General features: G+C 35.7%; 1 protein-coding gene across 2 annotated transcripts in view; it reads right to left on the bottom strand.

The window, feature by feature from the left end:
* Positions 1 to 20,366, bottom strand: part of LOC114513506 (ovostatin homolog 2-like) — a 42,869-nt gene that overhangs the window by 10,247 nt on the left and 12,256 nt on the right. For both annotated transcript variants that reach the window (XM_036019366.1, XM_028532841.2), the window contains exons 11-24: positions 20,169 to 20,327; positions 19,287 to 19,514; positions 18,237 to 18,291; positions 17,653 to 17,798; positions 17,171 to 17,320; positions 14,953 to 15,123; positions 14,022 to 14,160; positions 11,441 to 11,534; positions 8,715 to 8,943; positions 8,216 to 8,345; positions 3,012 to 3,130; positions 2,291 to 2,342; positions 1,454 to 1,537; positions 556 to 732 (exon numbers count right to left, since the gene is read on the bottom strand). In XM_036019366.1, coding sequence (XP_035875259.1) covers positions 556 to 732; positions 1,454 to 1,537; positions 2,291 to 2,342; positions 3,012 to 3,130; positions 8,216 to 8,345; positions 8,715 to 8,943; positions 11,441 to 11,534; positions 14,022 to 14,160; positions 14,953 to 15,123; positions 17,171 to 17,320; positions 17,653 to 17,798; positions 18,237 to 18,291; positions 19,287 to 19,514; positions 20,169 to 20,327 — 1,933 coding nt within the window. The remainder of the gene's footprint in view (positions 1 to 555; positions 733 to 1,453; positions 1,538 to 2,290; positions 2,343 to 3,011; positions 3,131 to 8,215; positions 8,346 to 8,714; positions 8,944 to 11,440; positions 11,535 to 14,021; positions 14,161 to 14,952; positions 15,124 to 17,170; positions 17,321 to 17,652; positions 17,799 to 18,236; positions 18,292 to 19,286; positions 19,515 to 20,168; positions 20,328 to 20,366) is intronic.

Raw genomic sequence — 20,366 nt, 5'->3', positions numbered from 1 at the left:
AATAAGACATTACATGTGGCGGAGCATAGTTTAATAACTGGCATTTACAATATTTCATTAAGGTTTTTTTGTTTCAGTGTTATCTTTCTGTAAAGAAAACCTAAAGAAATCATACCTCTTGACTTCTCCTTAACATCATATTTTACAAGGTTTATACACCTTTTTCCTACATACAAACCCAATCACTTCATTGCAATGAAGCACAATTGAAAGATAAATACAGAAGCTGATAAATAAACCATTGCTAGCTACTATTAATAGCAACAACAAATAAGGTAGCTTGGCAAAATATTAAGCACTAAAAAACCTGAATTCATAATTTGAACTGTCACAGTTTTATATTGTGGCACTAAATGACTACACAGGTATTGAAGTCTAAAAAATTCTAAAAATACCAAAATCAAAAACCAAACACATAGTTCAAATTCAGAGCACCTCGGGGCAGGTCTGCTTTTTGCCCATGAGACTGCTTCATAATATCAGGTTTTTGGCATCCTGGGATTAGTAACAACTGATTTCATCTACTATGGGCAGAAATTACTTAAACCTTCTCACCATTAGATAAGAAAGCCAGAGCCTTAGATTTAACTTCCTCTGTCAATTGTTTAGTAGATTCCAGGTAGTCAAGGACGTAGGTATCAGATGCTAGGAGAGCAACATTCTGCTCTTCACATCCACAGGGCATTTGGAGAAGATTCTCCAGATTTTGCATTGTAAGTCCTAGAATATCCCCTAAAAATAAGAAAAGCAGAAAGCTACTGTTACTTAAAATTGGTTTATGAGCATTAATAACTATAGTCTAAAGAGGCATAGTAGAAGTAGAAAATATTTAAAATTGAGTCTAAAAGGTGGAAACAAGGAAAATTTTCTTGAAGAAATTCTAAAGAGGAGACAGACATGAAGGGTGGAGTTAAAAGAGTTTCCGGTATGAAAAGTATTTCTGAAAAATCTCATTACCAGAGAAAAGAAAGTTAAAAAAATGTGTTTGTTTCCTTTTTTGTTTTTTGAGAACCTGACCCTATGAATTATAAACTATATTCTATCCCTTTCCCCAAAAGTGTTGATGTTAATGATAGAGAAATTTAAATCTTGAAAAACAAGTTTCTCTTATTACTGAGGAAATTTCCAGCATTTGTAACAAGCAAAGATTATTCTGGCTCTCCAGAGGGGAATTTAATATTTTACATTAATAAACTATAATAGAACTCTTTGTTTTCTAAACACCAGTTATCATCCACTAGAACAAATGTTTCCTAGGGACAGATTTGAAAATGGTGCTGTAATTCTTCAGATTCCTACATGGAAACAAGCTTAGAGGATAATCCTCAACAACAATTATCTTCAACTGATAGTAAATATAGAAAAATCTCTCCATCAAGTTATTTTAAGGAATTTTTAAAGACAACCTCCATCAATATTTTCAAATCAACATGAAACTCGAAGTTTAACTTACCCACAACGGTAAAAAAGGCCTTAGCTGATCCTTTTACCACATTGTCTGGCAAATCCAAAACCACAGGCATGGAGGCTTTGGTGTCTGGAAAGAAAATATCAATAAAATAAATAAGGGGCTGGCTTCTTTTTATAAGCAATAGCAGAGGACTTGTGGAACAAACATATTACATAATATATGACATTATTTCATTTTACAAGTTGCTTGTTAGAAGAGGTAAATTGTGGTTTTGATTAGTTTAGAATAACAATACATTTGGAAATGATATGTGCATCTGTGTGTTAGATAATGGCTACTATTCTTCATTAGTTTAGTGCTTATACTACTGATGTATAAAAATGTCAAAAACTATTGACTATGACATATAAAAAGCACACACAATATATAAATTTTGGAGACACCTTTTAGGCATTAAAATCATATTATCAACTAGATAAAACAATACTGTGATGGCCATTTAGCAGGCAATTGAAGGGCAGTGATTGTTTCATCCCAAGATACAAAGGTAAAGGTAACATTATGTGTAATTCAGGCATAATCCCAATTTCCCACTTTCCAACAGTTTGTCACAATCATATGACACAAGAATCCAAAAATAGACAAGATAGGAAAAATAGGTTGAGGCAGACCCATGAGCTGGGTGAACTAAAAAAAAATGATAAAAGCCTGTAATTACTATAGTTTTTCTTGGCTAAAATTATACCATAAAAATAGGGCATGAAATAAAATAATCCTCTATTAGGTATTTTGAATAAACATCTGACTGAGGTACTCAGTATGGCAAGCATTGATAAATTTTCTTTAGAACTAAGTTGACCACCTAAAAGATCTTCTTACCTTTTGTACAGATAAGAAAACTTTGAGTCATTTCTTTTTCAATACCTTCAGGCTGTCAAAGAGTAAACAAAAACAAATACAAAAATAATGAGTCTGGATCATCTTTCCATGAAGGAAAGGTAACAAGCCTCATCTTACATAAGTATGACTAGCCATACTTGTCCTGGGGAGAAGATCCATTCATTGTTCCCTTCTTTTTATATCGGGAAGTTACCGTACATTAACAACATCCATTGAAGGCCCTGTGCTCCCATTGTTTGGACAGAGATAACTTCGATGTCATTTCGGGACACTTTCAACTCCTCTGATACTGCCTAGCATCTCCAATATACAAAGTGTTCTGCAGAGTAGGAACATGCCACCAGGTGAGGGCGATGGAAGCTACATAGGACTGTAGGACAGGTAGGTTTGTCTTGGATTTGAGTCAGTTAAAAAGGGGAAGGGAAAAAGAAGAAGCACACATAAAACATCATGAGTCAGAAGCAAACAAAAAGCCATCAAGCCTATTTTAAGTGATAAGTTTTAGTATTCTGGGTCAGGTATTAGGTAAGAAAAGGATGAATTTTATTGCTGTTTGAAATAATTTCAGATGACATGTTTTGTATCAAAAGTAACTATTGTCAATTAAATACTAAAAAAAGAGAATGTCTTTTAATATTTAACCCATTAGATACTGTCCCTTTCTTATCTGGAAGAACTTGATAGTTGTGCATGTACGTACCTCCACCAACAAACTTTTGACCACAGCATCTTTCCAATTTAGATTCTGCTGCTCAGTTGCTCCATTTGGGCACACACTAGTGTGTTTGGACTCAGCAACTACAGTGATATTCACTTTACCTGGAAAACATTTCCAAACATAAGCGAAAGTGATTGTTGGCCACTTCTGTAATGGGAAATAATAAATAGCCCATAAACCACATTTTGAATGGGATGCATTGAATTTTATCATATTTATGCTTAGACCAAAATATTTTCCTCTTTTACCTGACAGGAAATAATATGGTATATTCTGTTTTTACCTGTTTCAAAATTTCTCATGTTAAATACATGATTCATTTACTTAATTAGAACATAAAAAATTCTAAAGAAAAATAATAGTTCTGTAAAGCCAACTGAGAAGATTACTTGATATTGCTTACAAGGTACGTATGACAATATAGGGACATAACATCAGATAATCAGGGCTTCTAACTTACCCCAAATCAAATAAACAAAAATGATAAAATATGACAGTGTGGAAAGGGTACTGAATTTAAATCAAGTGCTAAAAAGGAATCTAGTTTCTTATTTCCTGTGATATCACCATACATGAAATAAAACTAATCTTTCAATACTATGTTGAATAGAAATAGACAGTTCTACAAGGAGAACATACAGATGGCCCAGAGACATATGAAAGGATGCTCAGCAGCATTAGCTATCAGAGAGATGCAAATTAAAACCTCAATGAGATACCACTTTATGCTGGTCAGAATGGCCATCATAAACAAATCATCAAACAATAAGTTCTGGTGAGGTTGTGGTGAAAAGGGAACCCTAGTGCACTGTTGGTGGGAAGGCAGACTGGCACAACCACTGTGGAAAACAGTATGAAATTTCCTCAGAAAACTAAAAATGGAACTGCCTTTTGAACCAGTGATCCTACTGCTGAGATTATACCCTAACAATTCTGAAACACTAATTCAAAGAACTTGTGCACCCCAATGTTCATAGCAGCACAATTTACATTAGCCAAGTGCTGGAAGCAACCTAAATGCCAACTAGTAAAGTAGTGGATTAAAAAACTGTGGTACATTTACACAATGGAATACTATGCAGCAGAAAGAAAGAAGGAACTCCTACCCTTCAGCACAGCATGGATGGAACTGGAGACCATTATGCTAAGTGAGATAAGGTAGGCAGTGAAAGACAAATACCATATGATCGCAACTGTAAGTAGAGTCTAATCAAAACAAACAAGCAAGTAAAATATAACCAGAAATACTGAAATAAAGTAACTGGGGTAGGGGAAGGGGATAACAGGGGAAGAAAGGAAGGGTCATCGGGAACATGTATAAAGGACCCATGGACAAAGCCAAAGCGGGAAAGATTGAGGGTGGGGGATGGGGGTAGGTGGTAGCAGGAAAATGGAGACAACTGCATGTGAACAATAAAAAACAAAAATAACACACACACACACAAAACACAACAACAACAACTAATCTTGTTTCCTATTGTAAAAATTAGTGGATTGGAAAATATATTTCTCTTGCTTTAATATTACCTGTAAACCTATATACCAATATGCATAACTAAAACACTGTTCTTGATTTTTCTTTGTTGTTACACTTCATTTCTTTTAAACATTTTTATTGTATTTTTCTTATTACTATTTAGCTCTCTTATACTTTTTCCCCTGCAATCACCATGCTGTTGTCTATGTCCATGAATCCTTTTTCCTTTTGCTCTATCTCTTTACCCCCTAACCTCTCCCTCCGCCATAGCTGTCATCCTTCTTTCTATGAGCCTGGCTCTATTTTGATTTTTAGTTCAGTTTGTCTATCAGAATCCTCATATGGGCAAAATTACATGGTATTTGTCTTTCTCTGACTGGCTTATTTCACTTAGCACAATGTTCTCCAGGTCCATCCATACTGTTGCAAAAGGTAAAATTTTCTTCTTTTTTATGGCCAAGTAGTATTTCATAGTGTAAATATCCCATAGTTGTTTTGTCCACTCATCTGTTGATGAGTGGGCTGCTCATCAATAGCAGCATTTGGGCTGCTTTCATGTCTTGGCAATTGTAAATAATGCTGCAGTGAACATAGGGGTGATTATGTTCTTTTCAATTAGTGTTTTGAGTTCCTTCGGATATACCCCCAGAAGTGGGATTGCTGGTCAAAGGCAGATCCATTTTTAATTTTTTGAGATATCTCCATATTTCTCTCCACAGTGGCTGCACCATTCTGCATTTTCACCAACAGTGCAAAAGGGTTCCCCTTTCTCCACGTCCTCACCAGCAATTGTTTTTTGCTGATTTATTGATGATTGCCATTGCGGTAGTTTGAAGTAATATCTCATTTTGGTTTTAATTTGCATTTCCCTGATGATTAGTGACACTGAGCATGTTTTTGTATATCTATTGGCTATCTGTATGTCCTCTTTGGAGAAGTGTCTATTCAGACCCATTGCCCATTTTTTAGTTGGATTGTTTGCTTTTTTGGTTTTGAGTTTTGTAAGTTCTTTATAAATTTTGGATCATAACCCCTTGTCAGATGTGTTGATGAATATGTTCCTCCATTCCATGGGTTGTCTTTTATTTTGTTGATGGTTTCCTTTGCTGTGCAAACACTTTTTAGCTTGATGTAGCCCCCATTTGTTTTTTTTCTTCTTTTGTTTCCCTTGCCTGAGGAGATATATCAGATAAAATATTGCTGTGAGCAATGTCCTAGAATTTGCTGCCTATATTATCTTCTAGGATTTTTATGGTTTCGTGTCTAACACTTAAGTCTTTGATCCATTTTGAACTTATTCTTGTGTGTGATGTAAGAAAGTTTCATCTATTACACATATCTGGCCAATTTTCCTATCACCATTTATTGATTAAACTGTCTTTAGCCCATTGTATGTGCTTGCTTCCTCTGTGAAATATTGACTATAAAGGTGTAGGTTTATTTCTGGTCTCTCCATTCTGTTCCATTGATCTATGTGTCTGTTTTTATGCTAGTACCAGGTTGTCTTGATTACTATGGCCTTATTGTATAGTTTGATATTAGATAGCATGATTCGCCAACTTTGTTCTTTCTCAGGAATACTATTGCTATATGGGGCCTTTTGTTGTTCCAAATTTTTTTGGAAATATTTGTTTCATTTTCAATGAAATACATCGTTGGAATCTTGAAATGCTTTTCCTGCATCTATTGATATGATCATGTGATTTTTATCTTTTATTCCTGGAACAAATCCTACTTGATCATGGTATATGATTTTTTAAAGTGTATTGCTGTATTCAGTGTGCTACTATTTTGTCGAGGATTTCAGCATCTATGTTCATCAGAGATACTGGACAATAATTTTTTTTTGATTTCAAAGTGTTTTTATCTGGTTTTTGAATTAGGATAATGCTGGCCTTGTAAAATGAGCTTGGGACCTTTCCCTTCTCTTGAATTTTTTTGAAATAGTTTGAGGAGAGGTGTTAGTCCTTCTCAGACTGTTTGGTAAAATTCACCTGTGAAGCCACCAGGTCCAGGACTTTTGTGTGTTGGGAGTATTTTGATTACTGCTTCTATTTCACTAGGTGTAATCTGTCTATCCAGATTCTCTGATTCTTCCTGATTTAGTTCTGAAAGATTGTTATGTTTCTAGGAATGTATCCATTTTGTGGAGGTTGTCAGTTATTTGTCATATAGTTGTTCACAATATATTTTTTTACAATTGTTTGTATTTCTTTGGTGTCAGTTGATATTTCTCTTCTTTCATATCTGATTTTATTTATTTGGGTCCTCTCTCTTTTTTTCTTGGTGAATCTGGTTAAAGGTTTGTCAATCTTGTTTATCATTTCAAAGAACAGGCTCTTGGATTCCCTGATCTTTTGTATCATTTTTTAAAGATTCTATTTGATTTATTTCTGCTCTGATCTTTATTATTTCCTTACTTCTGCTCATTTTGAGCTTTGTTTGTTGTTCAAGTTCCTTTAAGTGTAAAATTATATTGTTTATTTGAGCTGCTGCTTCTTCTTCCTTCCCTCTTCCTTTCCTCTTCCTCCTCCTCTTCTTCCTCCCCCCTCCTCCTTCTTGTTCTTCTCCTTCTCCTCTGCCTCCTCCTCCTTCTTCTTTTTTCCTTTTCTTCTCCTTCTCCTTTGAGAATGGCCTATAATGCTATGGATTTCCCGCTTTGGATTGCTTTCACTATGTCTCATAAATTTTGGGTTGTTGTATCCTGATTTCTATGTGTTTCAAGGTATCTTCTGATTTTTTCCTTGATTCTCACTGTTAACTCATTTAATGCTTAGTAATTGATTTTTGAAGACCTTGTGTAGTTAGAATAATGCAAAACTTAAAATCTAATAGGAAAAGTAGTCTTAGACAGATGAATATTATGGGTGAACTGAAATGATCTCATAAAAATACTCTGTTGGTGATAGAAGGAGACTTGACTCTAGTGGTGAACACACAATACAATATATATAGATGATGTATTATACAGTTGTGTATCTGAAACCTATACACTTTTAGCCAATGTCACCCAATAAATTAAAAAAAACAAAAATACAATAAATATGAGATATAAAATAAAAAAATTAATGACACTTAACTTTTTAATTTAGTGAGTGATAGTGACCATCATGCATGGAGCTCATCTATCTTCTTTGTCTTCTAGACTCTTTTTAACTTTTTCCCTTCCCTTATATTTTCAAGAAGTATGTACAAATATATATTTTTATATTGCAGGTAATATCTGCACTGAGATATGCTTCTCAATGTTTGATCTCTCTAAGTGTTTTTTTTCGTATCTCATGATGTATTTAATAAATTTGCAAATCCTGGCAAATTTATTGTGATTAAGGAGTAATTTTTGTATGGGTGAAACAGGTTCATGATGTTAGGTGAAGGAACAAGTGAGAATTAAATTGGTTAGCATTAATGAAAATGGGGCCTTCATTTGGGGTAATATATATAAGTCTTGGTAGTTCATACAAATTAGCATCTATATTGTATTTTGATCACATTATGTTTTTATATAAATGAAGAATGGTTTTGCTTTACACAAGCATTACCAAGAAATTAGATTATAAAAATAATATTTTTAATGAGAATTTTTTTAAAAAGTCAAGTTAAAAATGTGATGAGGAAAATTGTATAGAGAATTTAAGGAAAATAAATAGAAGCAATAAAAATGGGCTGGTTTTCCATGAGGGATTGACATAGATAGATAGCTGCTTACCTAATTTCTTAGGTACAAGAGTCCAGACATATGTTTTCCTCTCTCCAGCTTGAATAACATCACTGCCATTGTTTTTAGGGGTGCGGACATTTGCCTCAAAATTCTGAGATTCTTCCAATTGAACAGAAATCTAAAAAGAAAGTCATGGTAATGAGGGTGGCACTCCAAATACTTTGCTGTTACTATTCCCCCTCCAATCTTGAGAAGATTCTGCTCTACCTAATTTAAGTTAGCAGAGATAAAAGATACCAAATGACTCCTCTCATGCAAAGATAAATATGGTAGAATGCATGTCATGAAGTGACCTTCTCAAAGCAGCATTTAAATCATTGCTGTGCATTAAAGCAATTGCTTTCATTTGAGGATTATGGCAACAATTTTTATTACTTTATAGTACAATTTCACATTTGAGAATGAAAATAATATGTCAATCTTCAAGGAAAATATTAAGGACTTTTTTTGCCCTTATTAGACTTTGTCTCCAAAGGCAACAACTTACCTCTGCGCATGTATTCAGGTAGCTGAAGACATTGACAATCACATCAGATTGTTCATTTTGGACAACTGAAAAGGGGAGGGTCATTTCAACGAAGAAAGACTGTGAGACTTCCAGAGCAGTTGTTGATGAAATGCCGAATCCAGAATCACCATTTACACAGAAGCCATTTGTCTCCCATTGAGTTATAGTGTCAGGGATGATGAATGAAAGATTTGCTGAACCCGAGGAACTAGAAGGATAGATTATTGGTAAAATTTATTTTGTTTAAACCAGGAAACTAAATTTAGTCCAGAGCAAGCAAAAAAAAAGTATTAACTGCAAGTTAAAAATGAGTTATATTGTTCAGATGGGCATTAGACGAAAGCCTTAAAATTTAACCTTAAAAAGACCACATTCCTTTACACACATTATTTTTTAAAGTAAGTTATGTTACACCTGTCTGCATGAAATTAATGAGAAACAATACTGAAGAAATATTAAAATATGTGGTCAACACACACAAATGAGTGTTATATTACATATTTTACAAATATGGTAATGCTTTATATACCCAAAAAATAAAGTTTAAATAAATAATAACAAAAAGAAAATAGAAATAAGGACTTCTGGCCAAGATGGAGGTGTAGGCAGACACACTGTGCCTCCTGGCACAACCAAAAGAAGGACAACAAAAATTAAAAGAAACAAAAAAATAGCCAGTACTGATAGAAAATTGAATTGTATGGAAGTCTGATAACCAAGGAGTTAAAGTAGACACATTCATCCAGACCAGTAGAAAGACCAGAGTCAGGCAGCCGGGCAGAGAGGGGTTGTGGCAAAAACAGTGGTAGCTGGTGGACCCTGGGGGTGTAGGTGGTGGTGCAAGGCAGCAGCGGGTGGACCCAGTGAGGTAGAGGATTGTGGAGAAGCCTGGCGTGCAAGGTGGCTTGCGGAACTGGGTGGTCCCACATTCTCTCGCAGACAAACCAGGCAAAACTGGGGAGTGAAACAGGCCGCAAAACCCAGGGTTCCAGTGCCAGGAAATAAAGTCTCAAAACACCAATTGAAAACACCTGTGGGGTTGAGGCGCTGGAAGAGACTTCCAGCCTCACAGGAGAGTTTGTTGGAGAGACCCACAGGGCCCTAGAGCGTGCACAAGCCCACCCACCTGGGAATTAGCACCAGAAGGGCCCAGTTTGCTTGGGGGAAGCAGGGAAAGTGACTGAAATCAGGCAGAGAGCAGAGCAAGTGCCATTGTTCCCTCTCAGACCCCTCCCCCACAAGCAGCATCAAAACCTAGCCGCTGGGTTGCCCCGCCCTGGTGACCACCTAAGGCTCTGCCCCTCATACATAACAGACACCTCAAGACAAAAAAAATGGCCCAAACAGAAGAATAGATCAAAGCTCCAGAACAAATACAATTAAGTGACGAAAAGACAGCTAACCTATCAGATGCACAGTTCAAAGCACTGGTGATCAGGATGCTCACAGAATTGGTTGAATTTGGTTACAAATTAGATGAAATAATGAAGGCTACAATAAGTGAAATAAAGGAAAATGTATAGGGAACCAATAGGAATGGGAAGAAAACTGGAACTCAAATCAATGGAATAGACCAGAAGGAAGAAAGAAATAATCAAACAGAAAAGAATGAAGAAACAAGAATTCAAAAAAATGAGGAGAGGCTTAGGAACCTCCAGGATATCTTTAAATGTTCTAACATCTGAATTATAGGGGTACAAGAAAGGGAAGAGGAAGAGCAGCAAGTGGAAAAGTTATTTGAACAAATAATAAAGGAGAACTTCTCCAAATCACCATTCACTTCTCCAATTCACCATTTCTGGCAAAGAAAATAAACTTCCAGGAAGTCCAGGAAGCTCTGAGAGTCCCAAAGAAGTTGGACCCAAGGAGGAACACACCAAGGCACATCATAATTACATTAGCCAAGGTAAAAATGAAGGAGAGAATCCTAGAAGCAACAAGAGATAAGGAGACGGTTACCTACAAAGAAGTTCCCATCAGACTGTCAGCTGATTTCTCAAAAGAGACCTTGCAGGCAAGAAGGGGCTGGAAAGAAGTATTCCAAGTCATGAAAGGCAAGGACCTACATCCCAGATTGCTTTATCCAGCAAAGCTTTCCTTTAGAATGGAAGGGCAGATAAAGTGCTTCTCAGATAAGGTCAAGTTAAAGGAGTTCACCATCACCAAGCCCTTATTTTATGAAATGTTAAAGGGACTTATCTAAGAAAAAGAAGATAAAAAACATGCATAGTAAAATGACAGCAAACTCACAATTATTAACAACCACACCTAAAACAAAAACAAAAATGAACTAAGCAAACAACTAGAATAGGAACAGAACCACAGAAACAGAGATCATATGGAGGGTTAGCAACATGGGAATGGGAAGAGGAGAGAGGGGGAAAAGGTAAAGAGAATAAGTAGCATAGATGGTAGGTAGAAAATAGACAGGGGAGGGTAAGAATAGTGTGGGAAATGCAGAAGCTAAAGAACTTATAAATATGACACATGGACATGAACTAAAGGAGGGGAATGTGAGTGGGAGGGGTGTGCAGGGTGGAGAGGAGTAAAAGGGGGAAAAATGGTACTACTATAGTAGTATACTCAATCAAATATATTTAAAAAATAAAAAAAATTTAGAGGTTCAGCAATAGAAAAATGATTTTTTTTAAAAATTAAAAAATAGAAATAAAGACACATTGGATACAAAACTGTTGAAAGCTCACTCGACACTGACGAGATCCCATATCCATGTCTCTGGAAAGTTTGTTCTTACTGTTTCTGTTACAGCCCGTTCTACAAAGTCAGACTCCTCCATGACTTCACCAGGTAAAAGAAAAGAGAGATGCTTTATTTTGGAAGAATAAAAATACATGTTTCAATGACATGGACCTATAAGCTGTGCCTTTAAATATATATATGCTTAGTGTGAAGCACTATAAGAAATTGCTCCTAGTGCTCATTGCCAATAAATGTACATCTCAACCTAGGCATCGGCATTTTGATGCTCAAATCTCTCCCAACAAACAGTCAGCTTACATTGTTCCTCCACAGCTCAGTTTAGAAAAAGTGATGTCTATTTACTGAATTGGGTTTCTCATCGAACATCCTGGTGTCAGCCAGAAACCAGTTTGGTGCCTGCTGATTCCACTATGCTAACAGGACTTTCACTAAAGCTTTTAATGATGTTAATATTGCTGATTCTAAAGAACACTTATTTCTTGCATGGCCTCTAGGCTATTTGACATTCTTAATCACTATGTCCTTTTCAAGTGTCTCTATTGTTAACTTCTTTAATATCAGCTCCTTCTGGTTGTCTTCTTACCTCTTTGCCATTCTCTTTTGAGGACGTAATCTCCTCATCCTTGACTTGTTCCTAAGAGCTCTGTTTCAGGCCCTCTTTTTCTTACTGTGCTCTGTTTCTGCATTCATATCCTTAGACATGGCTTTATTATAGTACTTATGCTGAGGTTTCCTAATCTGTGTCTCCCATCTGGACCTCTCTTCCGAGCTCCATGCTGTACATACAGCACCCTTGTGCAATTTTCTTTTTGGATGCTTTACAGGCATTTAAAATTAAATTGTTCAAAAAGTTAACTAATTATATCTTCCCCTGCTGGTCTCCAGTCTTTTCCATCTCCATGACAGGTACCAGAATCTACCCACTTACCCAAATTGGAAATTTAAAAATTGTTCCTGACTTCCCCACCCACATCCTGCATTTCATATCGTTACCAATCAAATGAAAACAACTTTTTTTATTAGTAGTCCAAACACCATTGTTTCTAAACTCAATTACTAGCTTTTATAACATTTCACAGTCTTAGACAGTACAAGTCCCAATCCCTTTTCCAAAGAGCAGCAATATCTTTTGAAAACACATATTAGATTGTCTACTTAAAACTTGTCAGTAGCGTGAATTACTGCATTAGAATGAATTCTGAATTCTCTAAATGTCCTACAAGATCTTCATGAGCTGTCTGTTTATCCCTTTTGCTTTAGCTATCTTTACTCTTGCCTTTGAACTGTACCTTCTGCCATTCTGAAATGCTTTAACTTTCTACCTTATTTTTCATAGTACTTTTCCTCTTGAAATGCCCTTCTAACTCCTTTTGTTGTGTATTTCCATTCATATTTCAGGTCTAAGTATAAATGTAACTTTTTCCAGAAGAACATAATAAACCCTTGAGAAATTTAGGTCTTTTCTATTGATCTTATTTCCATTTAATGCACTCTTGTCAGCTTTCTAAAATTACGTTTCACTATAAAGCTTCCCTGATAAACTAAACATTCCAGGAGAGCAGAGATTAAGCCATTGCATTTGCAATACATAACTAAACCCCTGACCTCAATAAATGTTTGTTGAGCGAATAAATAAATGAATAATTGAAGAAAGAGATCATATGAATGACTTTGGGTTTCAGTACGTTTTAGTTAAAGATATTAAAAAGTTTAGATGTGTCCAACAAGCTCAAATTATGGTTTGATCTAGTAGCAGAAAAGTTGATAGCTTCAACCTCTTGACCAAGACTTCAAAGTGGTTTCAACTTCTGGACTTGAACTCATGGAATCTACCCTTGTAGAAAGTTGTGAGGCCTTTCTTTTTTCTCAAATGGTGTTTCTCATACCCATCTTTAGGATCAGCCCCACTTAAGTTACTACTAGACTAATCTCAGTGGTAGGTCAGAAGGATTTAAGGGGTGATATTCAAGTGTTTTCAGATTTAAAATATAGTTTTGATTTGGGTTATAATCTGATGGCTTGTTTCATTTTGTTTCTGTGAGGAAATTTCTGCATTGGAAATCTACCTAATTACTTTACTCATCTAAGACTGTGACTGAGTTTTGTGCTTAAAGTTCTTCCAGTAGGAAATAGTTCTTCCTATTTGAATACGCTGCTCTGATGCCAGCTGTATGGCTGTCTGGGAATCAACATATTCTCTGCCTTGAACTCTGTGAACTATGGTCTATACATAATAAGGGCATAAGGGTCTTTTAAAGACACCTTATTCTCCTGTATCGTACTCACTTATAATGACTGTCCTTCCATATCACAATGCATAACCTGTTCATATACACTTCTGATATTGTGTTCTACAAATCAAATTAAACTTCCTTTCATATCTGAGGCCAATTCTTCCTTTTAGCCCAAACCATTCCCATTCTGCCATATTCTGCTTTATTTTGCAGGATGTCTAGCTGTAACTAAAAACATGGTGTAATTTACATGTAAAATTCCTATTTTTTATAGTTTCATCTCAAATACGTCTTTGGCTATTTCTCAGACACAAAATTCTAGATTACTCACATGTACGTTCGTATGGGGCACTGTACATTGGTGACTGTCCTCTCTGTAGATACAATGGCCTAAGGAATGGCTCCCACTCCATTGAACATATTTCTGGTTTCCGATAATGGAGATTGGTAAAGACTTTCAGACCCATGGCCTTCAAAGAAACAAACAACAAAAGAAAAGTTATGCATTCTTTTCATGCAAGACCTAAAGAAGGTCTATTATCTACATTATAATGATAAATATGCACGTTTCCTCTGCTAACAAAGGTCTGGGATTTTAGAAGTCAAATCACCTGTATTTGAGGTATCAAAAATTTTTAATTTGGAGGAAAAAATAATAATCAGTCTGATTTATCTACCACTCATTATGTACTAGGATTTTGCTAAATATTTTACATCATTTTCCATTGAAGTCTAAAGAAAAATACTATTGAAATAGGCACTATAACTATCTTAATTAACATCAAACACACATATAGTCTCTCACACACTTACACAATGTACAGTCTGCAGTTTGAAGAGCTGGAACTGAAATAAAAATCTATGCAATTCCATGCCCCTTTTCTTCTATACCCGTGACTTCAACTATAAAGAACTTCCATGGCGGTCTCAGCATATCTAATTGATAGCCCTGGTTTGGATGAAGCCCTGACTATATTACAGCTTCTTGATTCAACTATTTCTGTATAAGATTTGTTACAATAAATTGAAGACTGTCTCATTACTTCAAACATGAGGTTTTATAATTTCAGCTACCACTTAATTTATTTTCAACAAAAAATAATATCTCCTAAGATAATTTCTGAGTGCTTTTTAAGCAAATGACTGATACCTATCTCAAATAATAGGAAAAACTACATAAATAATAAAATATAGATATATATTATGAATACTAAAATGAAAATTGAGATAAGATAAATTAAAAAAAATTTAACTGCTCTTACCCTGACAATATCATAGGTGTCTCCATCCCCATTGATGCTCACAGGTGTATAATACAAACCATTGTAAAACATATCCTTCTGAGGAATGCAAGGGTCTGGCTTGCCATCGTCAAGGTTGAGACCATGATAGAAATAACCATGAAGTTCTATATTTGGAAGCAGGTTGTACACCTATGAGAAAATCACATGGCTCTCAGTGATGTTAAGCACTCCCTTTATTTTTACAAAATTGGTGAATTTGTGCTGTAATCATTTATTGGTTTTTTTTTTAAAGTAAAGCTATAATACTGGATCCAACATTTTGTGTCAACTCATTCTTCTAGAAGAGGAAAACTTTGTTTTAGCTGGTTAATAATATGTTTTAAAAAATTTCAGCTTTGGTGCAGGATGCAGATATCATGTAAGAAAGAGAGGCCTGACGATCCATGGCTTAAGCCAAGGCCTAGAGTACAGATAATTCATTGCAGTTATGATGCTTGAACTCCCAAACCTTGAGAAAAATTGTAGCTGTCTGATTCTAAATCTTCTTGTACATCATTTTAAAGAAAACATGATAACAAAGACAAGAAGTAATAATATCCATGACTTGTGTTTTTAACATTACTAGGGTACAGATAATACTGTGACCTTCTAATTACTTGATTGTAGAGAAATAACACCAAATTCTAACAGAGCTTCTACTGCTGCTAAAGAGCCTAGGGCATGGAAAGCTAGAGAGGAAGGCTTAAGAGACAATCTGAAAAAGGGTAGCCTAGAGAAATTAGAGGAAGTACACACAAAATCAACTTCAGATAAGAGAACGTACAACATTAAGTGCCAAAAAATGAGTCATTAGTCCTCAGACTCAGCAGGAAACAGGAAAGGGGCTTGAAATGAATGGGCCCAAAAGTGGCAGTTCCAAAAAGCATGGCTGATGGGAAATTATCAGATCATTCCAGGAGGTGTGGTGACTCTTGGGAACAGGGCACTTTTTCTACAACACACAGGTGCTATAGACGTAATGTTGTTGCCTTCTCAAAATTCCTATGTTGAAATCCTAATGCCCAGTGTGATGGTATTAGGTGGTGGGATCTTTAGGAGGTGATTAGGTCATGAGGGCAGAACCCTCAAGAATGAGATTAATACCCTTATAAAAGATGCCCGAGAAAGTTCCCTGTTTCTTCCACCAGGGCAGAAGAAGTCTGCAATCAGGGAGACACTCTACCTGATTGTGCAGGCATGCTGATCTCAGGCTTCTGGCCTCCGGAACTGGGAGAAATAAACTCCTGTTATTTATAAGCTACCCAGTCTCTGGTAGCCCACATGTTACAGAAGGCCAAATGGATTAAGACAAGAGGTATACTTTTAATAATAAAAAATTTAAAAATTATTAAAATTTTAAAATGTTTAGTTTAATATTTTTTAAACTAAACATTAAAAATTATTAGTTTTAAATATGATCATAAATTTCAAAAACAAACCATCAAAATGGAAACAGACTGATGGTACAGAGAACAGGCTGACATTTGCCAGAGGGGAGGGGTGTTGAGGTACTGGGTGAAAAAGGTAAAGGGATTAAGAAGTACAGATTGGTAGCTGTAAAATGGTCATTGGGATGTAAAGTACAGCTTAGGAAATACAGTCAATAATATTGTAATAACTATGCATGGTGCCAGGTGGGGACCGGAAATAAGAAGGGTCCACTTTGTAAAGCATGTGGTCATCTGAGCATTGTGTTGTACACCTAACACTAAAACAAAATAATATTAAATATAAAGTGCAATTGGAAAATAAAATTGTAAAAAATTTCCATATTTATGTGTACTTGTTTTAAAAGAAAGGGAAATAATCAACAGTTATTAATTTAAAAACTTGGTGTGAAATTCTAGGATTCCTAGTTTGAAGATAAATACCTAGATAATAACTTTAGACTGTATCCAAGCATACCTTTCAACACAGAGATTTAACTCTAGGTTTCCACACACATATAATTATATCTGTGATGTTTTTCAAAATCATATTGTTGCATGATCCCTAACCTTCTATAATTATCTACAGAATTCTGTATTGTTATGAGTGCTTGGTGAGCCAAGAGAAAGAAGTATACAACCCATGAAGGAACAACGGAAGAGAATATTCAATACTTTCAACATGTTCCGCCTCAAAAATATCATCTAAAAGGCTTGATGTGTAGGAGTCCAAGTGAAAATGGGGAAAATGCAGAAATCAGAGCGCTTACACTTTCAGCTGATAGCTCTTGCTCTGGTTTCAGTAGAAGAACACTTTTATCCACAGCCCGGAGAGCACAGAAGGAGTCAGGGGCAGCTCGAAGATACAGGCTAGTCCTGGAGCCAGGGAGTCCCTGCTCCTTAGAGAACTTTATGCTAACCTGAAGGAGAGAAAGAGAAGGAATGAGAGGCAGATTACTTCATGTGAATGCTCAATATCTTCCAAATAAATATTTATAGATTTCTGTACCTATCTCTCTCTCCTGGCTACTGTCACCCTTAACTCTCTTTGCAGGGCCATTCTCCCATCATCTCAGGACTGGCATTGTGGTCAAAAGTTATTCATTCTGTTTGCTGGTTCTCTCATCCCCCTAATGATTAGTTACAAAACACTTACTGTGAGAATACCATGTAAAGTTTATAGTACTGAGATGACAGGGAGAAAACTGCTCACCCCTTTCGCTCAGGACCAGCAAGAAACAAGAAGCATCACCTTGTTTTTAAAGCACTTGTCAATCTGGAATTTGACAGTGTCAGCCACAATTTCCCCGCTGGGGTGAAGGGTGTAGACGAGCATGACAGCCAAGGGAGCCAGATCAGCGCTGACGTTGACAGGGAATGAGAAGTTTCCATTCCAGGCTGTGTAAACAGGAGATGTCATCAACAGATGCAACAGCAAAAATTTCCTGGTTCATTGGGTACACTTAGATAAAAGAGAATGACTTATGATAGAAAAAGCAAATTGGGCTTCATTTTAAATGCAAATGAATTAAATAATGGTAACTATACATACAAATATGAATATTGCATAATTTAGGCAACAGCAATATTTGGGTTTTGGGTATCATTTTTCTATAATGTATTGACAAGCTGGCAGTAATAGAAACAGGTTGAAATCTCCATCAAAATATTTAGCAAGTTACCTTGGGCCATGCTAAATGTTGCCTTCCATTCACAAATCATAATGTTAAGCACTCTTCTAACCTAACCTCTTGACTCTATTACTATAATATTTTCTTTAAAATAAGGAAAAATGAAGGTAGAATACATATTAAAAAATAAATGCATTGTGTAAACCTTTGTTTCTGATTTCCTTTTGTCCACTGAAGACAATAGCTCCTTTGGCCATCATCTGTACAGAAAAAAGAAAACACATATGTGGAATCACATTATTTAAAATATCATATCATCATTAAATAATTTATAATCTAGTGATACTTCTACTCTCTGATAGGGTATTTTCCATGAATAAATATTGAAAATGGAGTCCGCACAAGTGGAAAAGAATAGAGAAAGTTACAATTGATTGCGACTCTATTATGTGCTGGAAACTTGTTGAAAAGTAGTATGCAGTGTCCTGTGTAAGGGGAGTGCATAAAACTCTGAAATTGTTTAGGCTGCCTGGCTTTGAGTTAAGCCAAGACATTTCACTCCCTTGTCTCTGCTCTTGTATTTGTAAAATGGAGCTATTCGGAAGGTGGAAGAGTGAGTTAACTCATGTAAAGCCCTCATAACACTGCCTGACACAGAATACCTTGGAGATGTCTTATTATTTTCAATTACAAATATACAGCTCAGGAAGCTAAGGCTTAGAGAGTTTAAACAATCTGTCCAATATCAACTAGCTTGCATGAAAACAAGGAGGGGGTGGAGGATTTTAATTAGAAGTCTCAATTTCCAAGTCTGTAGCTTTTCACCTTTCAATATGCCTTTTACAGACAAAGTGAATAAATATGAGGCAGAACCAAAAGGGTTAATTTCTTTTACTGTTTATCAAAATCAGTCCTCTAAAACAAATCAGCCTTCTACTTTAGTTTCTGGTATCTGCGTAATATTTTACTCTCACAAAGGGATGTAAGTATTTACTTTATGTGAGTTATAATTAAATACTTAAAATAGCAGACTCTGGAAAGTTTCCCAACCTTCGGGAAACTGAAATTGCCTTGGACCGTTTATGTGTTTGTTTGTTTATTTGTTTCTGTGTTTGTTTTCAATGGTTCCAATGGTATTCACCAGCGAAGTGAGATTGGCCTACCTGGACTGGCATGCATGCCTGATGTAGAAGCTCTAGACTGTACTGTGCTAAGCAGACAGACAAGATCCAAGGATCCACCAGCTGAGACTTACCAAATAAAAGAATTTTATGTTTGAATTGTCCCTATATGAATTACTGTTCAGGGAATAATGCACACTAATAATCTTTTGTTGATTGCATCTAAGCGGCCTTGGTTCAGGAACAATCTTCAGGAAGCTGTTGGTTCGGGAGTAAAAGCGTGGGACTGACATATGGGCACCCATGTACTCTGGTGTCAACCAGCCAGGACCATAGCAGCTCTTGGGGTGAATATATGTGGCCTGATAAGATAAAAGAAAACAAAGGATCTTGGAGATAAAAGACCTTTCAAGGACAGTAATTATTACAGAATGAAAGGCTTCTTATCCTTTCAAAGGAGGGAGAAAAGTTAGCTTCTACCTTCCAATTAAACATTATCAGAAGTTGAAATATTAAAGCACTCTCCTGTTTTTGTATACAAAACATGACCATAATTGTATGTTTATTTCATTAAGCTTACAATGAATCGTTTATTTTTACTTTGTAATTGAAGTCACAAAATAGCTTTAGGTTCTGTTGCCTTTTGGCTACATTTAAACACTGATATGTTGTTATAAAATTCTGTTTAAGAAGCAGAAAAGGGGAAATGATAGTATCAAAGCTCCATATCTATGCATAAAATGAACAAGGAAGTCAAAGCATTTTGATGAGCTATTTCTAGTTTCACAGATGAAAATAGGTTGTTAGAGAATTTATAACAATTAGAATAGGCTATTATTACCTCATCCTCTTAAATAAGTATTCTCATGTATTATCTAATGAACAAGCAATTGCATAAAATACCCTAATTTTAAAACTTTGTTGAAATGCATTCTCAATACAAGTTATCTTGTAAGACATTTCTGATGTTCAAAATTCCTAACATTTGAATCCTCTGCATCTCTTTGGTGACTTACTTTCAGGTGGAACTCCGGATCAAAGATATCTGAAGTGTCGATGGATAACTGAGCTTCCCCATTCTCGTCCGTGGTGTACTCTCCTAACAATTTGTCATTGACCTCCAATTGCAATAACTTGTTCACCATTGGGACATTATTAGGACCAGAAAATTTAAGCTGTATAGAAAAAAAAGAAGCATTAAATTTCAAAATTTG

Source organism: Phyllostomus discolor, chromosome 2 (genome assembly GCF_004126475.2).
Source record: "Phyllostomus discolor isolate MPI-MPIP mPhyDis1 chromosome 2, mPhyDis1.pri.v3, whole genome shotgun sequence".
Lineage (NCBI taxonomy): Eukaryota > Metazoa > Chordata > Mammalia > Chiroptera > Phyllostomidae > Phyllostomus > Phyllostomus discolor.
Note: the sequence above shows the minus strand (reverse complement) of the source record. Positions and strands in the feature narration are given on the sequence as shown.